Genomic DNA, 19599 nt, shown 5'->3' with positions numbered 1-19599 from the left:
CCCACTAGTCTCAACCTGTACTGTCGAGTTGGAGCCTCTTTAAACCACGCCCCCCCCCCCGCGCGCTCGCTGACACCGCACGCCCCGCCCACGCCAGTGACGTGCGGTCGTCGAGAGCCGAAGCAAGACGGAGCGAGATCCGCCTCCCAAAACCAAGCCCCACCCCCCCCGCAAGCGTGCGCGACCACGTGACGCCACAAACAGAAAACCCGTTTCATTCGCTCACCCAGCTCTCACTGTTTAGTCACGCACATCCTTTTTCCTCCTTCCGCCCCCCCCCCGCAAAGTCCAATGACGGCTGCCGGAATGCACTATGGGAGCTGTAGTTTTCTCATCGACTGCCCGCCCGGCGAGCGGCCGCTCGGGACTACAGGTACCAGAAAACCTTGCGGAAGAAGGGCGGGGATGTGAAAATCTCGAATGGCTAAGTCAACAAACTGAAAACATGGACTTCGTCTACGATCCACATTTAATAACGAGTGGAAGTTTTTGTTTTAAATAAACGATGGAAGTTGAACGAAGCGAAGTGACGAGAATTTTTAATGCTCAACCGAACGGCGAGGCCGCGCAGGCGGTTGGTGTGACGCAGCTCGCGCGGCTGGGGTTGCGCGACGTGATTGGGCCGCGGGCGCTCGCGCTGCCGTTGGCGGGGTCAAAGGTCTGGTCGCGAGCTCTGGGGCCGGTGGCCGCCTTTGATCCGTTCCGCTCCCTTCGCTGATTTCTTCCCTCCCGCCCTCCTTCCAGACAGCCATGGGCCCCCTCCTGTTGCTGCTGCCCCTTCTCTCTGACTTGGTGCAGGTTTCATTCAGTTTCCCCCAGTCCTTTGACAGCGATTTCACTTTCACTCTGCCGGCGGGGCGGAAGGAATGTTTCTACCAAACCATGAAGAAAGATGCCACCCTGGAAATTGAGTATCAGGTCGGCCACGGGCACACTCCATAGAGACGTTTTCTGTCGGAGTTTTGCCTTTACTGTATATATTTCTCTTTCACTTGGATGCGGATGGAAAGAAACGGCCAGGTTTTGATTGGCCTGGCATGAGTTTCCCTCCCCGACAGCACGATCCCAGTCCCAGTGGGCCTCCTAGTGCCTCAAGCAGGTCGTAAGCTCGAAGAAGGGAAAGATTTGGTTACACGAGTAGTGGAGGCAGTGCTGCCGAGACGTGGGCACGCTGGCAGGATCTTTTTAGGAGGGAGACAGGATGCACGATGGGATTATGCTGGAGGGGTGTGAGGGTGGCATGCTGGTGAGATGAGACTGTGGCTTTGTGATATACAGTGATGTTGTGTTTGGGTTGGGGTAGGGTGGATCATAGAGACATACAGCACGGAAACAGACCCTTTGGACAAAACAATCCACATCGATCATGTTCCCAAACTAAATTATCCCCACCTGCCTGCGTTTGGACCATATGCCTCCAAATCTTTCCTATTCATGTACTTATCCAAATGTGTTTTAAATGTTGTAACTGTACCTGTATCCATCATTTCCTTGGGCAGTCGTTCCACACACTAACCACCCTATCTGTAATCTGTGCCTTACGAAGAGACTGGGCCTCTAGGGTTACAAAGGAGAGAGATCTTGTAACTTGATCACTGGGGTAAATGCCGAATGTGTTTTCCCTCGTCTAGGGGAATAGGGTCTTATTAGAATTGAAATGTAGAGGAATTTCTTCACCTAAGCATTGATGAATCTTTTGAATTCTCCACCCCAGAAGGATTAGATTAGATTACTTTACCAGAACCAGAAATGAATAGATTTCTGGATACTACAATAATGCCAGAAAGGGAATATGGGGATGCTGTGAGAAAATAATATTGAAGTGAATGACCAGTCAAGATCTAGTTTGAATGATGGACTAGGCTTAAGAGGCTGAATGGCCTACTCCTGTTCATGTCTTTATATTAAGTTCCAGTCAGGGGGAAAGTAGAAATTATCCAACTACAAAACCCTCACGTCATTCTACATATACTGTGGTTTGCTTCTTGACACAATGTACATTGCTGTCCAGATGCTGCTTGGAGCTCCCGTAGCACACAAAGCATGAGAATGTGGGAGCTGAATAAATATTTCACAAAAGAATAACTATCTTGCATCATTCTTCATGCTAGAGAACAGTGGCAGATGGAGTTCAACCTGGAAAAGTGTGAAATGATTTATTTTGGAAGGTTGAGTTTGAATGCAAATTTCAGGATTAAAGGCAGGATTTTTGGCAGTGTGGAGAAACAGAGAACTTGGGGACCACATCTTGTAAATCCCTTGAAGTTGCCATCCAAGTTGATAGGGTTGTTGAGAAGGTACATGGTGTGTTGGCTTTCATTAGCAGAGAGTTTGAGAGGTTATGCTGCAGCTCTATAAAGCTCTACAGACCACATTTGGAATATTGTGTTCGTTCTGATCGCCTCATTATAGGAAGGATGTGGAAGCTTTAGAAAGGATGCAGAGGAGATTTACCAGGATACTGTCTGGATTGGAGGGCATGTCTTATGAAGAAAGCTTGCGGGAGCTAGGGCTTTTCTCATTGGAGCGAAGGAGGATGAGAAATGACTTGGTGTAGGTGTACAAGATGATGAGAGGCATAGGTAGAGTTGATATCCAGAGACTTCTTCTCAGGGTGGATATGGCTATCATGAGGGGGCATAATTTTAAGGTGATTGGAAGAAGGTTTAGGGGAGATGTCAGAGGTCAGTTCTTTACACGGAGTGTGGTGGATGCGTGAAATGCACTGCTAGCAGTGGTAGTAGAGTCAGATACATTGGGGACATTTAAGTGACTCTTGGATAGGCACATGGATGATGGTAAAATGTAGGGTATGTAGGCTAGTTTGATCTTAGAGTAGGATAAAAGGTTCGCACAACATCAAGGGCTGATGTGCTGTACTGTTCTGTGTTCTAACACTGATAGCATTCCAGAAAATGTAAATGGTAAGAGAACTGAAGAGAGGGGAGAGAGAGAGAAAATGAGCACAATAACTATCATTAATAAAAAGCTACTAAAGGCCAGTAAGTCTCCTGCACTTGATGGATTGCATTGTAAGGTTTTAAAGGAAGTAGCTGCAAAGATAATGGATGAACTAGTAGTAATCTTTGAAGAATCCTTTGATTCAGGAGAATTCCCAGAAGTTTGGAAAATTGCCAATACAATACCCTTATTCAAAAAGTGAGGAAGGCAAAATCTATAGGCTAGTTTGTTTAAAGTCTGCCATTGAGAAAGTGTTAGTCTATTATTAAGCATGTAATATAAGGCATGCAGAAATAGATAGTATGATCAAGCAGGTTCACTTGATTAATTTTAGATATGGAGGAATATTCCATTGGGGAGAGGTAATGTAGATTATCCTTGTACATGTAGGCATTTAGGAGACTTTATTAAAACACGAGCCTCTTAGGATGGATGCAGAGAGGTTGCTTCCCTTTGTGAGAGTCTATCATCAGGTGTCACCTATTTAAGACAGATAAAGAATGTTTTTTCTTTCACAGATGATAGTGAATCTGTGGAATTCTTTACCACAATGGCTGTTGAGGCCAGGTTGCTCGGTGTATTCAACGCCGAGAAAGATTTTTAATCTGTAAGAGAATGCAGAGTCTTGGGGATATGCCAACAAAGTGGAGTTGAGGTTATCACATTAATGATTTCACTGAATGGCAAAGCAGACTCAGTGGCTTGCTTCTGCATCTTATGGTCTTAATGTTGCCATGTACTTTGTTTTGTAAGCCTCTATTCCCACCCCCAACCCCTCCCCACCACTTTAATTAGTTTAAAGCTCTCTCTATGTCCCCAGTTATTTCAGTTTGCTAGTTTACTGCACCCAGCACAAATAAAACCCATCTCATCAGAACAGCTCTCTTCTACAGAGTGCTGATGCTATTACCCATCAGGTAAAATTCATTTCGCCCACAACAATCTTTGACCAATAATCCTGAGAGATTTTTAGTTTAATTATTAATTGTTCAAATTCTTTCAATTTTACCTCATTTCCTTTCCTATCCTATCCTATGTTAATATCAATTTGGATGACGACAACTGGATCCCTCTCCTCTCACTCCAGGTTCCTCTCAGCCATAAGGAATATTCTTGATCCTGGCACTAGGTAGGCAACCTAGCCTTGAGGACTTGCATTAACAGCCCCAGAGAACAGTATTTGTCTCTCTAATTATATTGTTTCCTATCACCACCATATTCTGATTTCCTCCCCCAAACTTGAATGTGCCATTTTCAGTTTATTCATCCTCCCTGTCTTCCCCACTCTCATTCTCAAAATTTGCAAGAGCCTCTTAACTGTTAAACAGTTGTAGAGGTTGAAGCTTCATGACAGCTTCCCATTAGGTTCCCATATCAGCCTTGCCTGCAGTCACATTTTACTGCTCCTGATCACAAGCCAAATTTGAATTATCTAGCCTGAGGGATATGACCAGTTCATGGAGCAAGGTGTCTAGGTAACTTCCTGCAGCAAACCCTACGGTAAGGCTATTCTTTCCCTCAACATTGAATTCCCACTTTGAACGAAATTCCCACATAGCCTCACTGAGACTTTGTCTCCCTCCCACTTTGAAATCACTTCTCAGAAGTACTCACTCAGCCTTTATCTCACCCAGGAGGAAATTTCTTGGTCATCCATTCAGTACTGAATGTCAAATAAGCTCTCTGAAGTAGCAACATTGGATGAGTTGAGCCAGGTGGTGGTGAGGTAGAGCTGAGTGTTATCAGTGTGCATGTGTAAGTGTAGTATCCTGTTTTTGGATTATGTCACCAAGGATAGGTTAGATATTAGAAGATTCGGTGAGGGGAAACAAAGTTAGACTCGTAGAGAAACCAGAAGTAGCGGTGCGCAAGCAGCAAGAAAAGACACGACAGTAGATTCTCTATCTCCAGTTACAAAGAACAGAATCATGAGGTCATGTGAAGGCCATGTCCAGTTAACCGCCAGCAACATGAAAGTATCTTTTTGTACGTTTGAACAATAACTCATGAATAGTCTCTAGCCAAATATAGTTAACCACAATTGTTATACATATGATAGCCTCAGTAATGATTATCACAAAATCTCTTGTGCAATTAAACATTATCTGAGGTATGATGTTCAATTTTATGACTTGTGAAATCTTTTCTGTTGTGGTCTTATTGGGTACGTGGCACTGCAAAATGAAGTAGGAGTACAATAAATCTGAGAATCCTAGAGTCTGTAAAATTCATTTGTAGGTGTAAAAAATGCTTTTACAGAAACTGCAAAAAAAGATTCCTATTAGTCTCATCCCAGTGTCTAACTCAGCAAAATCCAATCAAATGCTCTCTCTTTGAAAAGGCACTATTAAAAATACATGCAAATCTCTCTCTCAAAAAAAGAAACTTATCAAATTTAAAGAATAAAGCTGTTGTTGGCATCAATTGCATATTCTGGTTGCTGTGGTCCCAATTGATTGTGGGAGACCTTCAGCATACCTGAAAGCAATGAAAGCTAGACATCTCCTCCCTGGCCTGTGCCCCAGAATTAGCCTGTGACCAATTTGTTGGCAGGACGTTCTTCAGATGTTGTGATTATAATTGATTGGTTCACTGTGACCTAGCACCATGAATCCAAAGTAAACTTGCATGGCCCAGTACTTCAATGGTTTTCCAGTACTGAACTTTGAGACTTAGCATATTGTGACTCACAGTCCACAACATTTTGTAAACCTGCATATGTGGCAGGTGGATTTTAAAAGTGCCCTGCCCAGTGACACATGCATCAAAGTTTAATTTAGATGTATTACAATATGATACCTCCGAGCTTTTCAAAGATGAATTTATTAAATGTAACTTCAGTTTAACACCCTAGAAGATCCTTTCTACTTTTTCAAATGCAATTGAGATAATTTCAACACAGCTAGTACGAACTAGCTGGTTTTCTCTTCCCAGCATTTCCCTAGGGCAAAGGCTACTTCTATTTCTGATGTATGCTAGCCACTTTGCATTATTCTAGAATGTAAATGTCAGGAGCTTCAAACCTGAAAACATAGCAAAATTACTTGTCAATCAAGTACTTGTTTTGTATACTTCATTTCAACTGCAAGTTTACATGTCCATTTACTTTACAAATATAATCTGCCTTATTGTCAGTGTTCCTTTCTTTGTGGCCAAGTTTATCAAAGTTTTAAGTTAACCCTTTGAAAATAATGATGATAATTTCTCCTACCAGAATTTGAGAGGAGGGTAAAGTCAGCTTTGCCCTTGGAATTTAATCTGAATATAATCACTGCTACAATTGCTAAATGTTACTTTTTCTTCTGTTTCTTTTTAAATCCCTTTTTAATTTTTTTTGTAATTTAGGGTATGTTTTAATTGCTATATTTGGGATAAGAGGTTGGAAGGGGATAGTTTGAATTGTTTTAAACCAATGCCTATCACATTGTTGGACAAACTGATCAGTGGCATTAATTTAACTTCAACTCTGATCCAATTTCAGGACATTGTCAGTTGTATCTGCCCATATGTCTGTCCTTTCTTAATACAAAGTTCTTTTCACTTGTTTCTCTGCACTCTCCAAGATTTAGTTTTTGATTATGCATATTTAGCATCAAAATTATTGTTAAAATTTAATTGCATATAGATCTCATAGGGAGGCCTTGTGCTGCAGTGGGTGGTGTCCCTGTTTCTGAGCCAGATGTTCCAAATGAAACTTCCACTCTTTGACTTGACCAAGGAAGGTGCATTCCTAATGTAGCCAAAGACCAAATATCCTCAAGAAAATCATCCAATATATGCCACTGGCAGGTGGTAACAGCAAGAGAGATTCCCTATTAATCGTGATGGAAAAAAAAAGGACCTTTCGCCATCACTGACCATAGCTGCAGGCTTAAAATGCATTGTTCACTAATCTATTAAATTTGAAATAAAAAATATTTGCAACCATTGCTGTTGATCAATGTGATTTTAATTATTTGTCTGCAGATTTGCATTAATTACATGGTAGATTGGTGAACATAATGGCAAATAATGCATTTTGCATTTAATATGTTCCCTGGACTGAGGAGGAATTTTGTGACTGAAAGGCTGAACAAAGATAAACATTATTTAGGAATGTATGAATCAGACACATACACATATGAGCAAGCAAAGGAGCACCCTGAGGAAAAGTCCACTGATTTTTGTCATCTGCATTGTAGGTGATTGACGGGGCAGGATTAGATGTGGATTTCTACATCACATCACCAAATGGAAATATTCTGTATTTTGATCAGAGGAAATCTGATGGAGTACACAGGTAAGTGAGAATGGCTGATGTTCTACATGGAGTTTTTTTTTGTCAGGTGAGTCTTGGTCCAGATGTGTTTCTTTATTCACTTCAGGTTAAACTTTAATCTGATTAGCTCATTAACTTTACCTGTGACATGTCACAGAACCTTTGTCCATTATGGCATAATAGAGGTGCACAATCAGGGATAAATATTTAAATATGCAGTATTAACAATCTTATTACAGATCTGTGTTCTTTTCATGTTTTTAATTTCTTTTGAAGCATTGTTAGCACATAAATAAATATTTGCTAATAATAAACTGTGGTATTACATACTGCCCTCTTCAGAAAATTGCAGAGGTATCACCAGTAAGTGAGCCAAGGTCATTCAGATGAAATGGATAACATAGTGGACCATATGTCACTGATAACAGTTACACAATTCAGTTTCCAATGCGCTAAGTCATGAGCAATTCTCATGTTCTGCAATCTGATTTGTGTGTATTGTATTTCTCCCCCCCCCCCTGTTTTTGCCACTGGTTGCTCCTATAATGCAGTCTTCAGCTGACGACTTGTCAGCATGAAGAAGACCTTCGTGTGTTTCTATGGACTGTTCAAAGCACATTCAAGTCTATTAATATATCACTGCCAATGACACCAGATGTCACAGTATGTTAGTTCTCAGTCTCTATTAGTTCATATATGAATTGCTTTTTATAAAACTAGGTCACTTCTGTAATGTAGTCTTCAGCTAATACCATGGCAGCAGGAGGTAGGACCTTTAAATTTTGAATTTAGACAGTCTAGAACATTTAGATCTATTAATATATGACTGATACTGTCACCAAATGGTCACACTAGCTTGTTTCCAACAGTCAGGTTATATTCAAGCAGATAGTTGGATATAAAATTAAAACATTTGAAGTCTTTTTAAAGGAAAATGTTGCACACTTGAAGGAATTAATAGTTCTGCACAAGTACAAATCAATATTTGGTTCTAATACAAAAGCAAAATACTGGAAATCTGAAACAAAAGCAATGAATCCTAGAAAAACTCTGCAAAATTGGCAACATCTCTGGAGAGATGAACAGAGTTGACGTTTTAGGTATGGCTAACCTACTGAGTCTATTCAGTACTGAGTGTTTATTTGATTACTTGGCTGACTGGGGATGGTGAAAAAATTAACCCTCTGTCTTTGTAGCTGAAGTAGCTGAAAACTCTGCTCTTGAAGTGGGATGTGGGTAGGAAGGAGGAAAGCCAAAGGCCAGAATTTTGAGCTGAGGTATGAGACTGGAGAAGATTACAAGGATGTGCTTGAGTGGAGCCATAGTGAATGCAAGATAAGATTTTTAAATCAAATCCTGTCAACTTTCAACATAGTGTATTTTTCTTTCTATTCATTCAAGGAATGAGGGCATCACTGTTTAAGCAGCATTTATTGTCCATCCCTTATTGCCCAGAGGGCAGTTAAGTGTCAGTCACATATAAACCAGACTAGGTAAGGACAGCAGTTTTTTTCCCTCAAGGACATTAGTGGATCAGATGGGTTTTTTCAACAATCAACAATGGATTCTTGGTCGCCATTAGATCCTTAATTCCAGATTTACTTTAATTGATTTCAAATTCCACCGTCTGCCGTGGCAGGATTCAAACCCAGGTTCCCAGAACATTACCTGGGTCTCTGGATTAACAGTTTTGTGATAATACCCCTAGACTATCACCTTCCTAGAATGGGGCACATTAGAAATATTGGGATTATCATCAAAACCTAACATTTGATTACAAAGCTAGTCAACCCTTGAATGTAGTGCAATGAACTTTCTCAGGTTTGACTTTAAATTTTAATAGCACACATTACAGGCAGTTATGGCTGGCAACACTGTGCAGATTGACTGCTGCCATTAATTTACTAAACATTAAAGACAAATAACTTCAAGTCATTCAGAAGTATCTTAAACAGTGAGATCTGCATATTGTATTTATAGAACTATAGTGAGAGGGGAAATATTTAAAAGGGGTCTGGGGGGCAACATTTTCACACACTGGAGGTGCACATATGGAATGAGCTGCCAGAGGAAATGGCAGAGGAGGGTACAATTACAACATTGAAAAGACATTTAGACAGGTACGTAGATTGGAAATATTTAAAGGGATATGGGCCAAATACAGGCAAATGGGGCTAGTTCAATTTAGGAAACCTGGTTGGCATGAACGAGTTAGGCCAGAGACCTATTTCTATGCTGTACTTTTCTGTACTGGTAAAGTTAATTGATGAGAATTGATCAAACTTTAAATAGTCAAATTCTGATAAAAATTCATTGTTCGTTCCAAAGTGGGCCCACTCCCATATTGGTCATATGATTAAACTGATACAAATGCATTGATGCAGCAACAGTGAAATATTGGATATGACAGAAACTTCTACCTTGTTTGTCATCTACATTGAATTCATTTTTGATGAACTCATTAAGAATTTGAATATTGAAAATAAAAATTTTTCTTTCACTTATAGCATTGAAACTGAGAATGGAGACTACATGTTTTGCTTTGACAATTCATTTAGTTCGATATCAGAGAAGATAGTCTTCTTTGAGCTTATTCTGGACAATATGGAACCTGAGGGTGATCCAAACAGCTGGAAGGATTTACTACAAGGAGGGGAATTGCTCGATATGAAACTGGAAGATATTCTAGTAGGTGACTGGTCAGCCTCTGAGTTTATGCTGTCATGACTCTTGTATGAAGAATATTGCATAAATCGAACATAAGTAGAAATAAACTACAATAGTAACTGCCCGTAAGCACCAGATTTATCTATTGTTCGTCCACATCTGAGAAGTTATGAACATTTGTTGGAATGCTGACTTTTGGATCGTGGAATTATATCTTTTTAATATTTATTCAACTTCCCTTGGTTCAGGGGAATTGTTGCTCAGCCTTTCTCCCTCTTTAATCTGCTGCCTATCTGATTGACATTGTATGATTAGGCGATTCAAGCATTCCTATCCCATAGGAAGGTGACTTGTTCTCACCATCCTTTATCTGGTAATGATTTGGAGATGCCAGTGTTGGACAGGGATGTACAAAGTTAAAAATCACACAACACCAGGTTATAGTCCAACAGGTTTCTTTGGGAGCACTGCTCCTTCATCAGGTAGTTGTTCTGTGTCTTACGATCTTTTACTCCACATCCACCTGATGAAGGAGCAGTGCTCAAAAAGCTAGTGCTGCCAAATAAAGCTGTTGGACTATAAACTGGTGTTGTGATTTTTTAACTTTATCTAGTAACATCTGCTCCCATGCGCAGCTTACAGAGCACCTTCCTGCACTCAGCAATCTTCTTACTGTCAACTCCACTGAGAAAGTAATTGGCACAGATACCTGGATCTTTTCACACAGTCTAAGGCTCAGTTACCAATGGAGCCACTCAAGCCCAACCTTAACTTCAGGCTCTGGCCCCAAGACAGGCGTGGGGGGCAGAAAAGTTCCAGTTGGACATGGTCTCAGTGACTTCCCACTCTTGGCAGCATATGCCTCTTGGGTTCAGGCTATTCTAAACCCTGATGCTATCCAAATGTCCAGTAATGGAAAGGACAATGCTCCTTCGTTCTTCTGGGTCAGGGCCCCTGGGGCCCAAGCTTATATCCACTGGGGAAATGTTCACTGAAAGTGTGCATCCAAGTGGTATCAGACAAAGTGCAGCCATAGCTTACATGCTGACATAAACAGCAAGAGCAACAACAGGAAACTGGGAACATGAAGAAGATGCTTGAGGAGGTAGAAGGGTGGAGTAGTAGGAAGAGATGAATGGTGGGGAGTGCAATGGGGATGTGGAAGGATTGAAGGGAATAGTGAAGGCGTGAGTGAGTGTGCTGAGTGGGAAGGGTGGTGACAGAGGTGGTTTGGGAATAGAAGCAAGTGAGTAAGCTTAGGAAGGAAAATGGAGAGTGAGCCTAGTGAGTGAGTGCATAGGGAAATGGTGTTTGGGAAGAATAGCTAGTGAGTGTGTGTGTGGGGGGGGAGGGGGGGGTGAACTTGAGTGACTAGTGAGTGAAGAGGGATGCATGTGTGTTGTGGGAAAAGAGGAGCTGTTCCTCTTTGAGTAGAAGAGATTGAAAGCTCAGCTGAAACTATGACTACATAAAATAATACTTTTAAAGAACTTATTAAAAACATGAAAATCTGTATTTTCAGTATGTATTATTTATTACATGTTCATACTCAAACGTTTTTGCCATGCTATAGGATTCTTTATTGCTGTTTTGTTTTTGCTAGTGACAAGTGTTTCTAAAATATATTCCTCAAGGAATGTGGACATTGCTGTTGAGGCCGATATTTGTTTCCTATCTCTAATTACCCTTGAGAAGTTGGTGCTAAGATAAAATGGAGTTATGTTGGAAAATTGTTTGTGAAGCACTACTGTTATCCTTGCATGTACATAATTCAGCAAGGTCATGTTCTGTTGTTAATATGGATTTCATCCTGTATTGCATGCATTAACTGCATTGAACACTATGGTCACTTTGGTTATTTTTGTACAGATATATTAGTAATAAAGGTAAATTTAAAGTCTAATCATTCCAGTATTTGAAGTGGCCTGGAAACATTTGCATTTTTTTCAGATCATAAGAATTGCTGTAGTTACACACTTCTTTATGCTATAAAGAAATTCAGGCTATTTGTCTTCAGTTGTCCTCACCACAGTGTTGCTGATTTGGGTTAACAGGCCATCTGCATAGTATTTAACATCCCTGTGACAGAAGCGATTAGAATTGCTTGAATCCAATAGGAAGACCTCGATCTCAAATCCCAGAACTGACTGCTGGGTATTTATTTTACAGACAAATGCAATAATATATGAAGAATAAGGGAGTAAATTTTAAAGTTATTGCTACAGTGGGATATCTTTCCTGCCTTTTGCATGGAGTCGGAAATTGTAAGGTGTAGGCTTAAGCTCAGCTAAATCCAATTTCAGTCCAATTTGGTAAATTTGTAAGATGCTGTCTGATCTTGGAAGGAATTGTTACAAGTCATGGAAAAAAATTGTAATATTCTTGCGCTCATTTCCCTTGCTGCCGTATTTGGCCTGCAACCGCTGACTTTAGCTCCTATGAGGAGGTGCAGCAAAACAAACAGGAAGGATTGTGACTAGGGAGCAGTAACAGTTTAGAATGTGCATTTAACATAAATTAATTTAAATGTTTTATGGTTGTTTTGAAGATAATGGTATAGTCAAAGTGAAGTATATAATAAAAGCAAAAATTCAAAGTTACTTGGATGTCCATTTTGCACCTTTCCTGTCTTACTCTTGTCCATTTAAACAGGGCATAGTGTGAATTTGATAAAGGACACAAGTGATAAATGCAGTCTTTGCTTTCCGTTTTGATTGCTGTCCTAAACTTACCACATTTTCTAGTGGATTTCTACCCTTAACTCTTAAGGTGTGTCGAGATGTTTGTTTCATTGCCCAACGCACCCTTCTCCACTCTGCAAACAATCCTGCTTAATGTTCCAGTCATGCTAAATAGTTCATTTGCTGAAAACAATCATTTTTTTGAGCAGATAATGAAGCCTTAACTTTGTGTATCACTAGACATACAAGATATATCTGTGACCAGGCCCACTAAACAGTTATAAATCTTTATAGCAAAAGCAAGTTGAGGAAACTGGCACATTAATATAAAAAAGACAGAATACTTTGACACTTTATAGATGAGAAGGGGTGGTACAGAATCTACAATGCAAAATTCCTAAGTACTGAATCTGCCAAGATAGTAACACAAAAATGCAAACTAAATCTAATTCTCAGGTATTCTTAAGCTGCAAGTTGTTGAGGACTAGTTTGAGATTGTATAATTATAAGGACTAAGTCGTATAACATATGTAGGATCAATTATGTCCCAGTAATTTGCTTATATTTAAGTCAGAAAGCACTGTACAGCATACAACTCCAGAAACTCTACATTTGAGTATGTCTTCAGTAACTTCTTGAAATTACTTCTTTAGTTGATAGGCTGACATCGGATACCGCTCCACAGACCATGTCTGATGGTTCCATTTTCAAGTCCTGGTTTGGGAATAGAGTATGGGTGGACAATACCACCAAGGGAGGCATGGAAAGCTAATATATGTTCTTACTTAAATCACCTGTCATTTTAGCTAAGCAAATTCCCCCCAGATTTGTCCGCTCTAGTCTGTTGGCCATTCAGATGCATGTTATTTGCTTGTTGTTGATCCTGTCCCTGGTATTATGTGACTGAGATCAATAATATAGTAATAGAGTCAGAGATATAGAGCATGAAAACAGAACCTTCGGTCTATGCCAACCAGCGATCCTAAATAAATCTAGTCCCATTTGCCAGCATTTGGTCCATATCCCTCTAAACCCTTCCTATTCATATTCCATCAAGATGCCTTTTAAATGTTGTAATTATACCAGCCTCCACCACTTCCTCTGGCAACTCATTCCATATATCACTACCCTCTGTGTGAAAAAGTTGTCCTTTAGGTCCCTTTTGTATCTTTTCCCTCTCACTTTAAACCTATACCCTCTAGTTGTGCACTCTCCTACCTCAGGGAAAAGGCCTTGTCTATTTACCCTCTCCATGCCCCTCATGATTTTATAAACCTCTAAAAGGTCATCCCTTAGCCTCCGATGCTCCAGGGAAAATAGCCCCAGCCTATTCAGCCTCTCCCTACAGTTCAAACCCTCCATCCTTGGCAACATCTTTGTCAATCATTTCTGAACTCTTTCAAGTTTCTATGGCAGGGAGATCAGAATTGCACGCATTATTCCAAAAGTGGCCTAACCAGTGATCTGCACTGCCGCAACATGATCTCCCAACACCTATACTCAATGCATTGACCAATAAAGGCAAGCATATCGAATGCCTTCTTCACTACCTAATAGATTAAATTCTGCTTCCCATTGCAATGGTGATAGGAACCTGAAGAAAACCCCAGTTGAAAATACACATGAGGCAAATATTGTATCAGTATGTGTTTTTACTTAAGTTAATCAAAATGATGTTTATAAAATTGAGGAAGTAGAATTTGTATGAACCTTGCTTGCGTTTCTAACTTTATTCCAGACAGTGATGAAATTGATAATATTCAAAGTCTCTTGATTTATTTCATGCACATCTGAGGCTTAAAACAGAGGATGCTGCTGTCGTCTTCAATATTGAGGGCAATAATCATCCACCTAGAAGTATTAACTGAAGAATTAGGTCATCCTGCTTTTTGGGAGCAAAGATCTGTGAATCAGTGGAATTAAATAAAATCTTAACGTTGTGAAAAATTAAAGATAATTTAATTTTTCACCTAGAGTTTTATTTTCAGAATTAAATTGTCTTTCTCAGGAGGAGAATTTGCTGTTTCTCACTTATAATACCATTTAATTCATTTTGTAGCCTTTCTGTTCAAACTCGATATCTTGTGTTTTGAAATGTGTGACATTTTTGTGTTTTTATTCAGGAATCTATAAACAGCGTGAAAGGCAGACTTAGTAAAAGCAACCAGATTCAGGGGCTGCTTCGAGCTTTTGAGGCACGGGATCGAAACCTCCAAGAAGGAAATTATGATCGGGTAAATTTCTGGTCAGTGGTGAACCTGGCTGTGATGCTCATTGTGTCATGTCTCCAAGTATACATGTTGAAAAATTTATTCAATGACAAGAGAAGAAGTCGTACGTAGCACCTAGGAATTTATTGTTACACCACAGCACAAGACGATACCTGGAAGACCACAACATTTATTTTCATTGGTGTATGCAGGAATTTCCTTTTCTTTTTAAATACAGTATAGTTCAACAGGGAACTAAGTAACAGTGTGGTCAAAATAGAGAAGCATAATTGTAATAATTTGGGAGAATGAATGGACATGTCTGATCTTTCAATACTGAGTGGTCCAAACTAGGAACTTAAAACTTTAAAATCTTTGCCAAATAAACTGGTAATCTGTGGTGACACAGAAATGAGAGGAGTAAAACTGGGATCCTCAGCATTGATAATTTGCTGTATTCTGAAACTGCATTGGTTGGAAGTACTTTATGAAACTAATTTTCAGAGTTTTATTGTCACTTCTGGATTTAGTACATGCTGGGAAACATACTTTGGGTGTCTGAATTTCTCTATTCGAGTGTAATGGTGATTTTTAAAGCGTGAAGTCCTGTTACATAAGAGCAACTGTGAATTGTACCTGAGTGTTTCACACTACACAGAGCAATACCACTGTCAAAGTAATAAGTAATTGGTTAGGGCCAAAGTATAACACATTCAGACCAATAAGTTTGCCTTTCGTTTTTAAAAATTGACTTGATTGATACTCGATGTTTACAGACGATAGATTATGTGAAATGTTATAGTGTATGTTACGCATTACGAAATGGACAGAATGTTCTTAGCAGAAACTGAGACTCTGCAGTCTGTAACCATTATAATTTTAAACATGACCCAGTCTTCTATCAGTCAATGGAACAGTTAAATAAAAACCTTAAAGTCAAAATAAAAGGAGCCAAGCAGCTTATGAACTTTAATACTTTTAAAGACTCAGTAACACTGTAAATATTTTCTGATCCAAAGTACTTCACTGAGTTCTCTGTAGTGATCTTACCTCATTAGAGATAAGAGGATAACTTAGAGGATAACGTCTTGATCTATCACTCTTGCGAGACTGAGAGAATAGTTGATATTACAGCCTTAACCTATCTGAAACATCTTAAATTAACTGTGGCTTTGATTTCGGGAACAATATGGCTAAGACAGAATCACTGTAATTGCATACATCTAGTGTGGATACTTAAAATGGAAGTGTTATTTGTAAAGCCTTCATTGTTGTTTCTTTGAAAACATTATTCAGGAAAGAACCTATTTGAATTCTTCAAAACACACTAGAATTAATGACTCCCTGTGGAAAACCAAGATCCACCACCAAATTTAGTGGAGGCATTGAAGTTTGGCTTTTTCCCCGCACTATTACTTTTGTGAATCATATTTTCATAATGCATCATAATTGTAGACCCAAAATGACTGTAGATCTGTAATGTTGTCAGTGTTAAGCATGGGAAATTTTCATGCTGTGGAATGCAGAAGATGATGGAAGACCCAATCTTTCATTTTCAGACAACATGAATTTGCACGGTATTTCTGATGATTACCCATTTAAATTGACGAGTAACTGTTGAAAACCTTAGAAAAGCTGCTGAGCTATCATCTCTCATTGAAGTATTTTCCTTTAGAGCTGCTACTGGATGGCCTGAAAGCCAATAGCAACTGAGAGCCAGAAAGAAATCTGGTTTGAATCAGACCATCTGGTGACTATGTTTCGAAAAGTAATTAAAGAAAGGAACATAATGTTTTTGCTGGTTCTAACCATGAAGAAAAATATTTTTTATCAGTGTCTTTGATAGCCGCCTCTCCTTGTGCTTAGAAAAGGGTTGGGTTAGACAAAGTTACAGTAATAGTTCCAAAGACGCATATAATCTTGATTTTAGCCTTAACTTTTACATCGGGCTACAACTTTATCCTGACTGGACTCTGACTGTCCATGTGTCTGCTTTAGATGCAAAAGATCAGTTAACCCCATTAGCCATCAGTGAATGTTGGCCAGCTGGGCAGTAAATGTCAAGGGGTCACCTTTTCAAAAAGTTACCCTTTTTAAAACGAGGTAGGGTTCTCTGATCTCTGGGTACAGAATTGACTTGTCACTAATTGTACAAAAACAAAAAGGGCTTTACATATAACCAAATCTATTACACTGTTGGATTTATTCCAGAGACTCAAACTTTAAGGAAGTGCCTTCATTTTTTTTTACAACCCGTATCTAATGTGAACAGCAATCGGAGAAAGGGTTAATACTCAACATAGCTCACAATTCGATATAATTGTAATGGAATCCTGTTATACAGTAGATTAAGGAGAGGAAAACTTACATATAATCAAGCTAACAAAAATAGGAATTGCTCGATAAAATCTGCATAATCACATGCAGTAAATTCGTTAAAATGTGGAAGTGGTACATCTGATAATGATTTTCCTTATCTGAAATGTGATTGCCAAGCACTGTGACATGTAATTTGTAAATTTGCTGCTAAATCCGTTAGTATTGTAGATTTTGATCAGTTCACACTTCGAATTATTAACTGAACACGTGACTCTTGAAATTTTCTTGCCTTTCAAGCACATTTTGCACCAGTAAAGTTTTGAAAACTAAAACTTAAGTGGATGAACATTGTGCAGTTTTTTTCCTACAATTAATATTTGTAGTTGTGTAACTTCATACGCTCAGGTATGATTATGGATTATTCTTCTGTCTTTCTACATAATGCAAAATGTTTGTTCTTCCAATGTAAACATGCATTCAGATGAGTTTCAAATACTCTAGTTGGCAGAAACATTGCAAGCTAGACTGAGCCAACAAAATGAACTGCATTGTCCCATTGTCTTAAACAAATTTTAGAAATAGTAAATCTTCCGTAGAACAAAACGTACCATTCCAAGTATTTGATTCAAACATGGAAATAAAGCAATCTTAATCATGTTCTATTTTGCTCTCTTGATTTGTCTGTTATTTAAAGAATATACTTTGATTTGGAAATAATTCTTTTCCAATTTTGGATAGAATCAGATTAATTCTAAAATAATTCCAAACCTGGAAATAAATCCATTTGAATATAGAAGCCTTACAATTGGTTGAGTCATTTGCTGCCACACCTTACTGGTCCACTAAAAGGACTGTGAGGTACTTGCTTTCTTCCTTGTCACTAAGATTCAGACTAACCAACCAGTTGCCTGTTTTACTTTCTTTCCTTTCCTTGGATTACTGCATCAATCTTATTATAGTGTTTCCCCTTTGATCTTGCTGTAAAGTTGCAACTTCCTCTCATTCCTATCTTCTGTCATGCCATCTCAGCCAATTTTCAACTGGAGACAAATACAGTACAACCTCCATTATCCAAACAACAATTATACGAGCAAGATCTCATGGTCCCGGTAAACTGTGTTATCCGAACGTTAGATAATCTGATCAAAATACTCCCCATCAGTGTCGATCGGATAATTGAGATTGCCCTATCCTGTTCCCTTAATTCCCACAAGACCCCTGACCAACCACCTTTCTTACTTCCCATTTTTGCTGCGATTAATTGTTCACATTCTCCTTTTTATCAAAACCACCCTAATTCTCTTTCTCAAAGAAAACATGTCTTGACCACCCACCCCAACTCACTCCTTAAAAACCACTGTGTCATCTTCAACCTCCCTTTTCTCTCCAAAGTCTGTGAATGTGTTGTCAATGTCCAACTCTCCTCACCTTCTCACAGAGCTTCACATTTGAGTTCTTGCAATCAAATTTATCCTGACTGGATTCTGACTGTTCATGTGTCTGCTTTAGATACAAAAAGCCAGGTAACCCCATTAGCCATCAGTGAAAGTTGGTCAGCTGAGCAGTAAATTTCAAGGGGTCATCTTTTCAAATAGCTATCTTTTTTTAAAATTAGGTAGCACTCTCTGATCCTTGAGTACAGAATTGACCCGTCATTGATCGTACAGAAACAAAAAGGGCTTTACATATAACTAAATCTATTTGACTGTTGGATTCATTCCAGACTGAAATTTTTAGGAAACGCCTCCATGGTTTTTGAGAATTGCACTTAATGTGAACAGCAATCAGAAAGAGTTGATAGCACAATTTGCAACGAAATCCTGTTATACAGTAGGTCAAGGAGGGCAAAGACTTAAATATAATCCAACCCTATTAAAATCCCAAAATGGCTCTTATCAAAGTAACAAATGACATCCTTTGTGACTGACTATCGCTCTTTGACCTTCTGAACTGGTCAGCAGCCTTTGAAAATTCATCATGCTATTTTCTTCAAACATTTGCCCACCATTGTCCAGCTCAGTGGACCTGCATTTGCCTCTTTCCATTCTCTAGTTGCTTCTAGTGTCTGCCATGACCTCCATAAAACACAGCATTGGTTTTCACACAAAGTGAAAACAGCAAACTCTACCTCATCACTATCTTCTCTTTAACTCCTCCACTGTCTATAAATGATCAGACTGCTTACGCTGGATAAGCAACAATTAAGAACTTGGGGAAGACTGAGTTGTTAGCTTCATTCTGTCCTCCCTGGCCACCCATTCCAACCCTGTCAATGACACTGGTGCCGTGGTCCTGAGCAAGCTTTTCTGAGACAGCACCAGACAGTTTGCAAACTTGGTGTCACTGACCCGGAAACGAATTTCCAACCACATATCTTCACTACTACTACTACTATTAGCACCTATTTCAACCTGACTTCTAGTTAAATTTTCGTCCTTATTTTGACATACTAACTTGGTCTTATTCTTACCTGTCTCTGTAATCTCCTCAAGCCCTCGAGAAC

The 19599-nt window shown here is 39.3% G+C and overlaps 1 protein-coding gene across 2 annotated transcripts; it reads left to right on the top strand.

Moving 5' to 3' along the window:
- The first annotated feature begins 373 nt into the window (after nucleotides 1-373).
- tmed5 (transmembrane p24 trafficking protein 5) lies at nucleotides 374-17756 on the top strand. Of its 2 annotated transcripts, none has more exons than XM_043699901.2 (4): nucleotides 374-574; nucleotides 7143-7240; nucleotides 9727-9907; nucleotides 14691-17756. In XM_043699901.2, the coding sequence occupies exons 1-4, from the start codon at nucleotides 506-508 to the stop codon at nucleotides 14907-14909; spliced, it is 567 nt and encodes a 188-aa protein (XP_043555836.2). In that variant the 5' UTR covers nucleotides 374-505; the 3' UTR covers nucleotides 14910-17756. The 2 variants fall into 2 exon arrangements, with proteins under 2 accessions (XP_043555836.2, XP_043555833.1); XM_043699898.2 differs by lacking the exon at nucleotides 374-574 and adding an exon at nucleotides 665-918.
- The last annotated feature ends 1843 nt before the right edge of the window (nucleotides 17757-19599 follow it).

Source organism: Chiloscyllium plagiosum, unplaced genomic scaffold (assembly GCF_037043375.1).
Source record: "Chiloscyllium plagiosum isolate Xiang-an unplaced genomic scaffold, Cpla_swu_hap1 HiC_scaffold_9, whole genome shotgun sequence".
NCBI classification, from domain to species: Eukaryota; Metazoa; Chordata; class Chondrichthyes; order Orectolobiformes; family Hemiscylliidae; genus Chiloscyllium; species Chiloscyllium plagiosum.
Note: the sequence above shows the minus strand (reverse complement) of the source record. Positions and strands in the feature narration are given on the sequence as shown.

Excerpts from the sequence above, each read along its gene's own strand:
- tmed5 (XM_043699898.2), top strand. The coding sequence starts at position 751 with ATGGGCCCCCTCCTGTTGCTGCTGCCCCTTCTCTCTGACTTGGTGCAG. Across the intron at positions 7,241-9,726 it reads AAATCTGATGGAGTACACAG|CATTGAAACTGAGAATGGAG; the intron begins GTAAGTGAGAAT and ends TTTCACTTATAG. Across the intron at positions 9,908-14,690 it reads TGAAACTGGAAGATATTCTA|GAATCTATAAACAGCGTGAA; the intron begins GTAGGTGACTGG and ends GTTTTTATTCAG.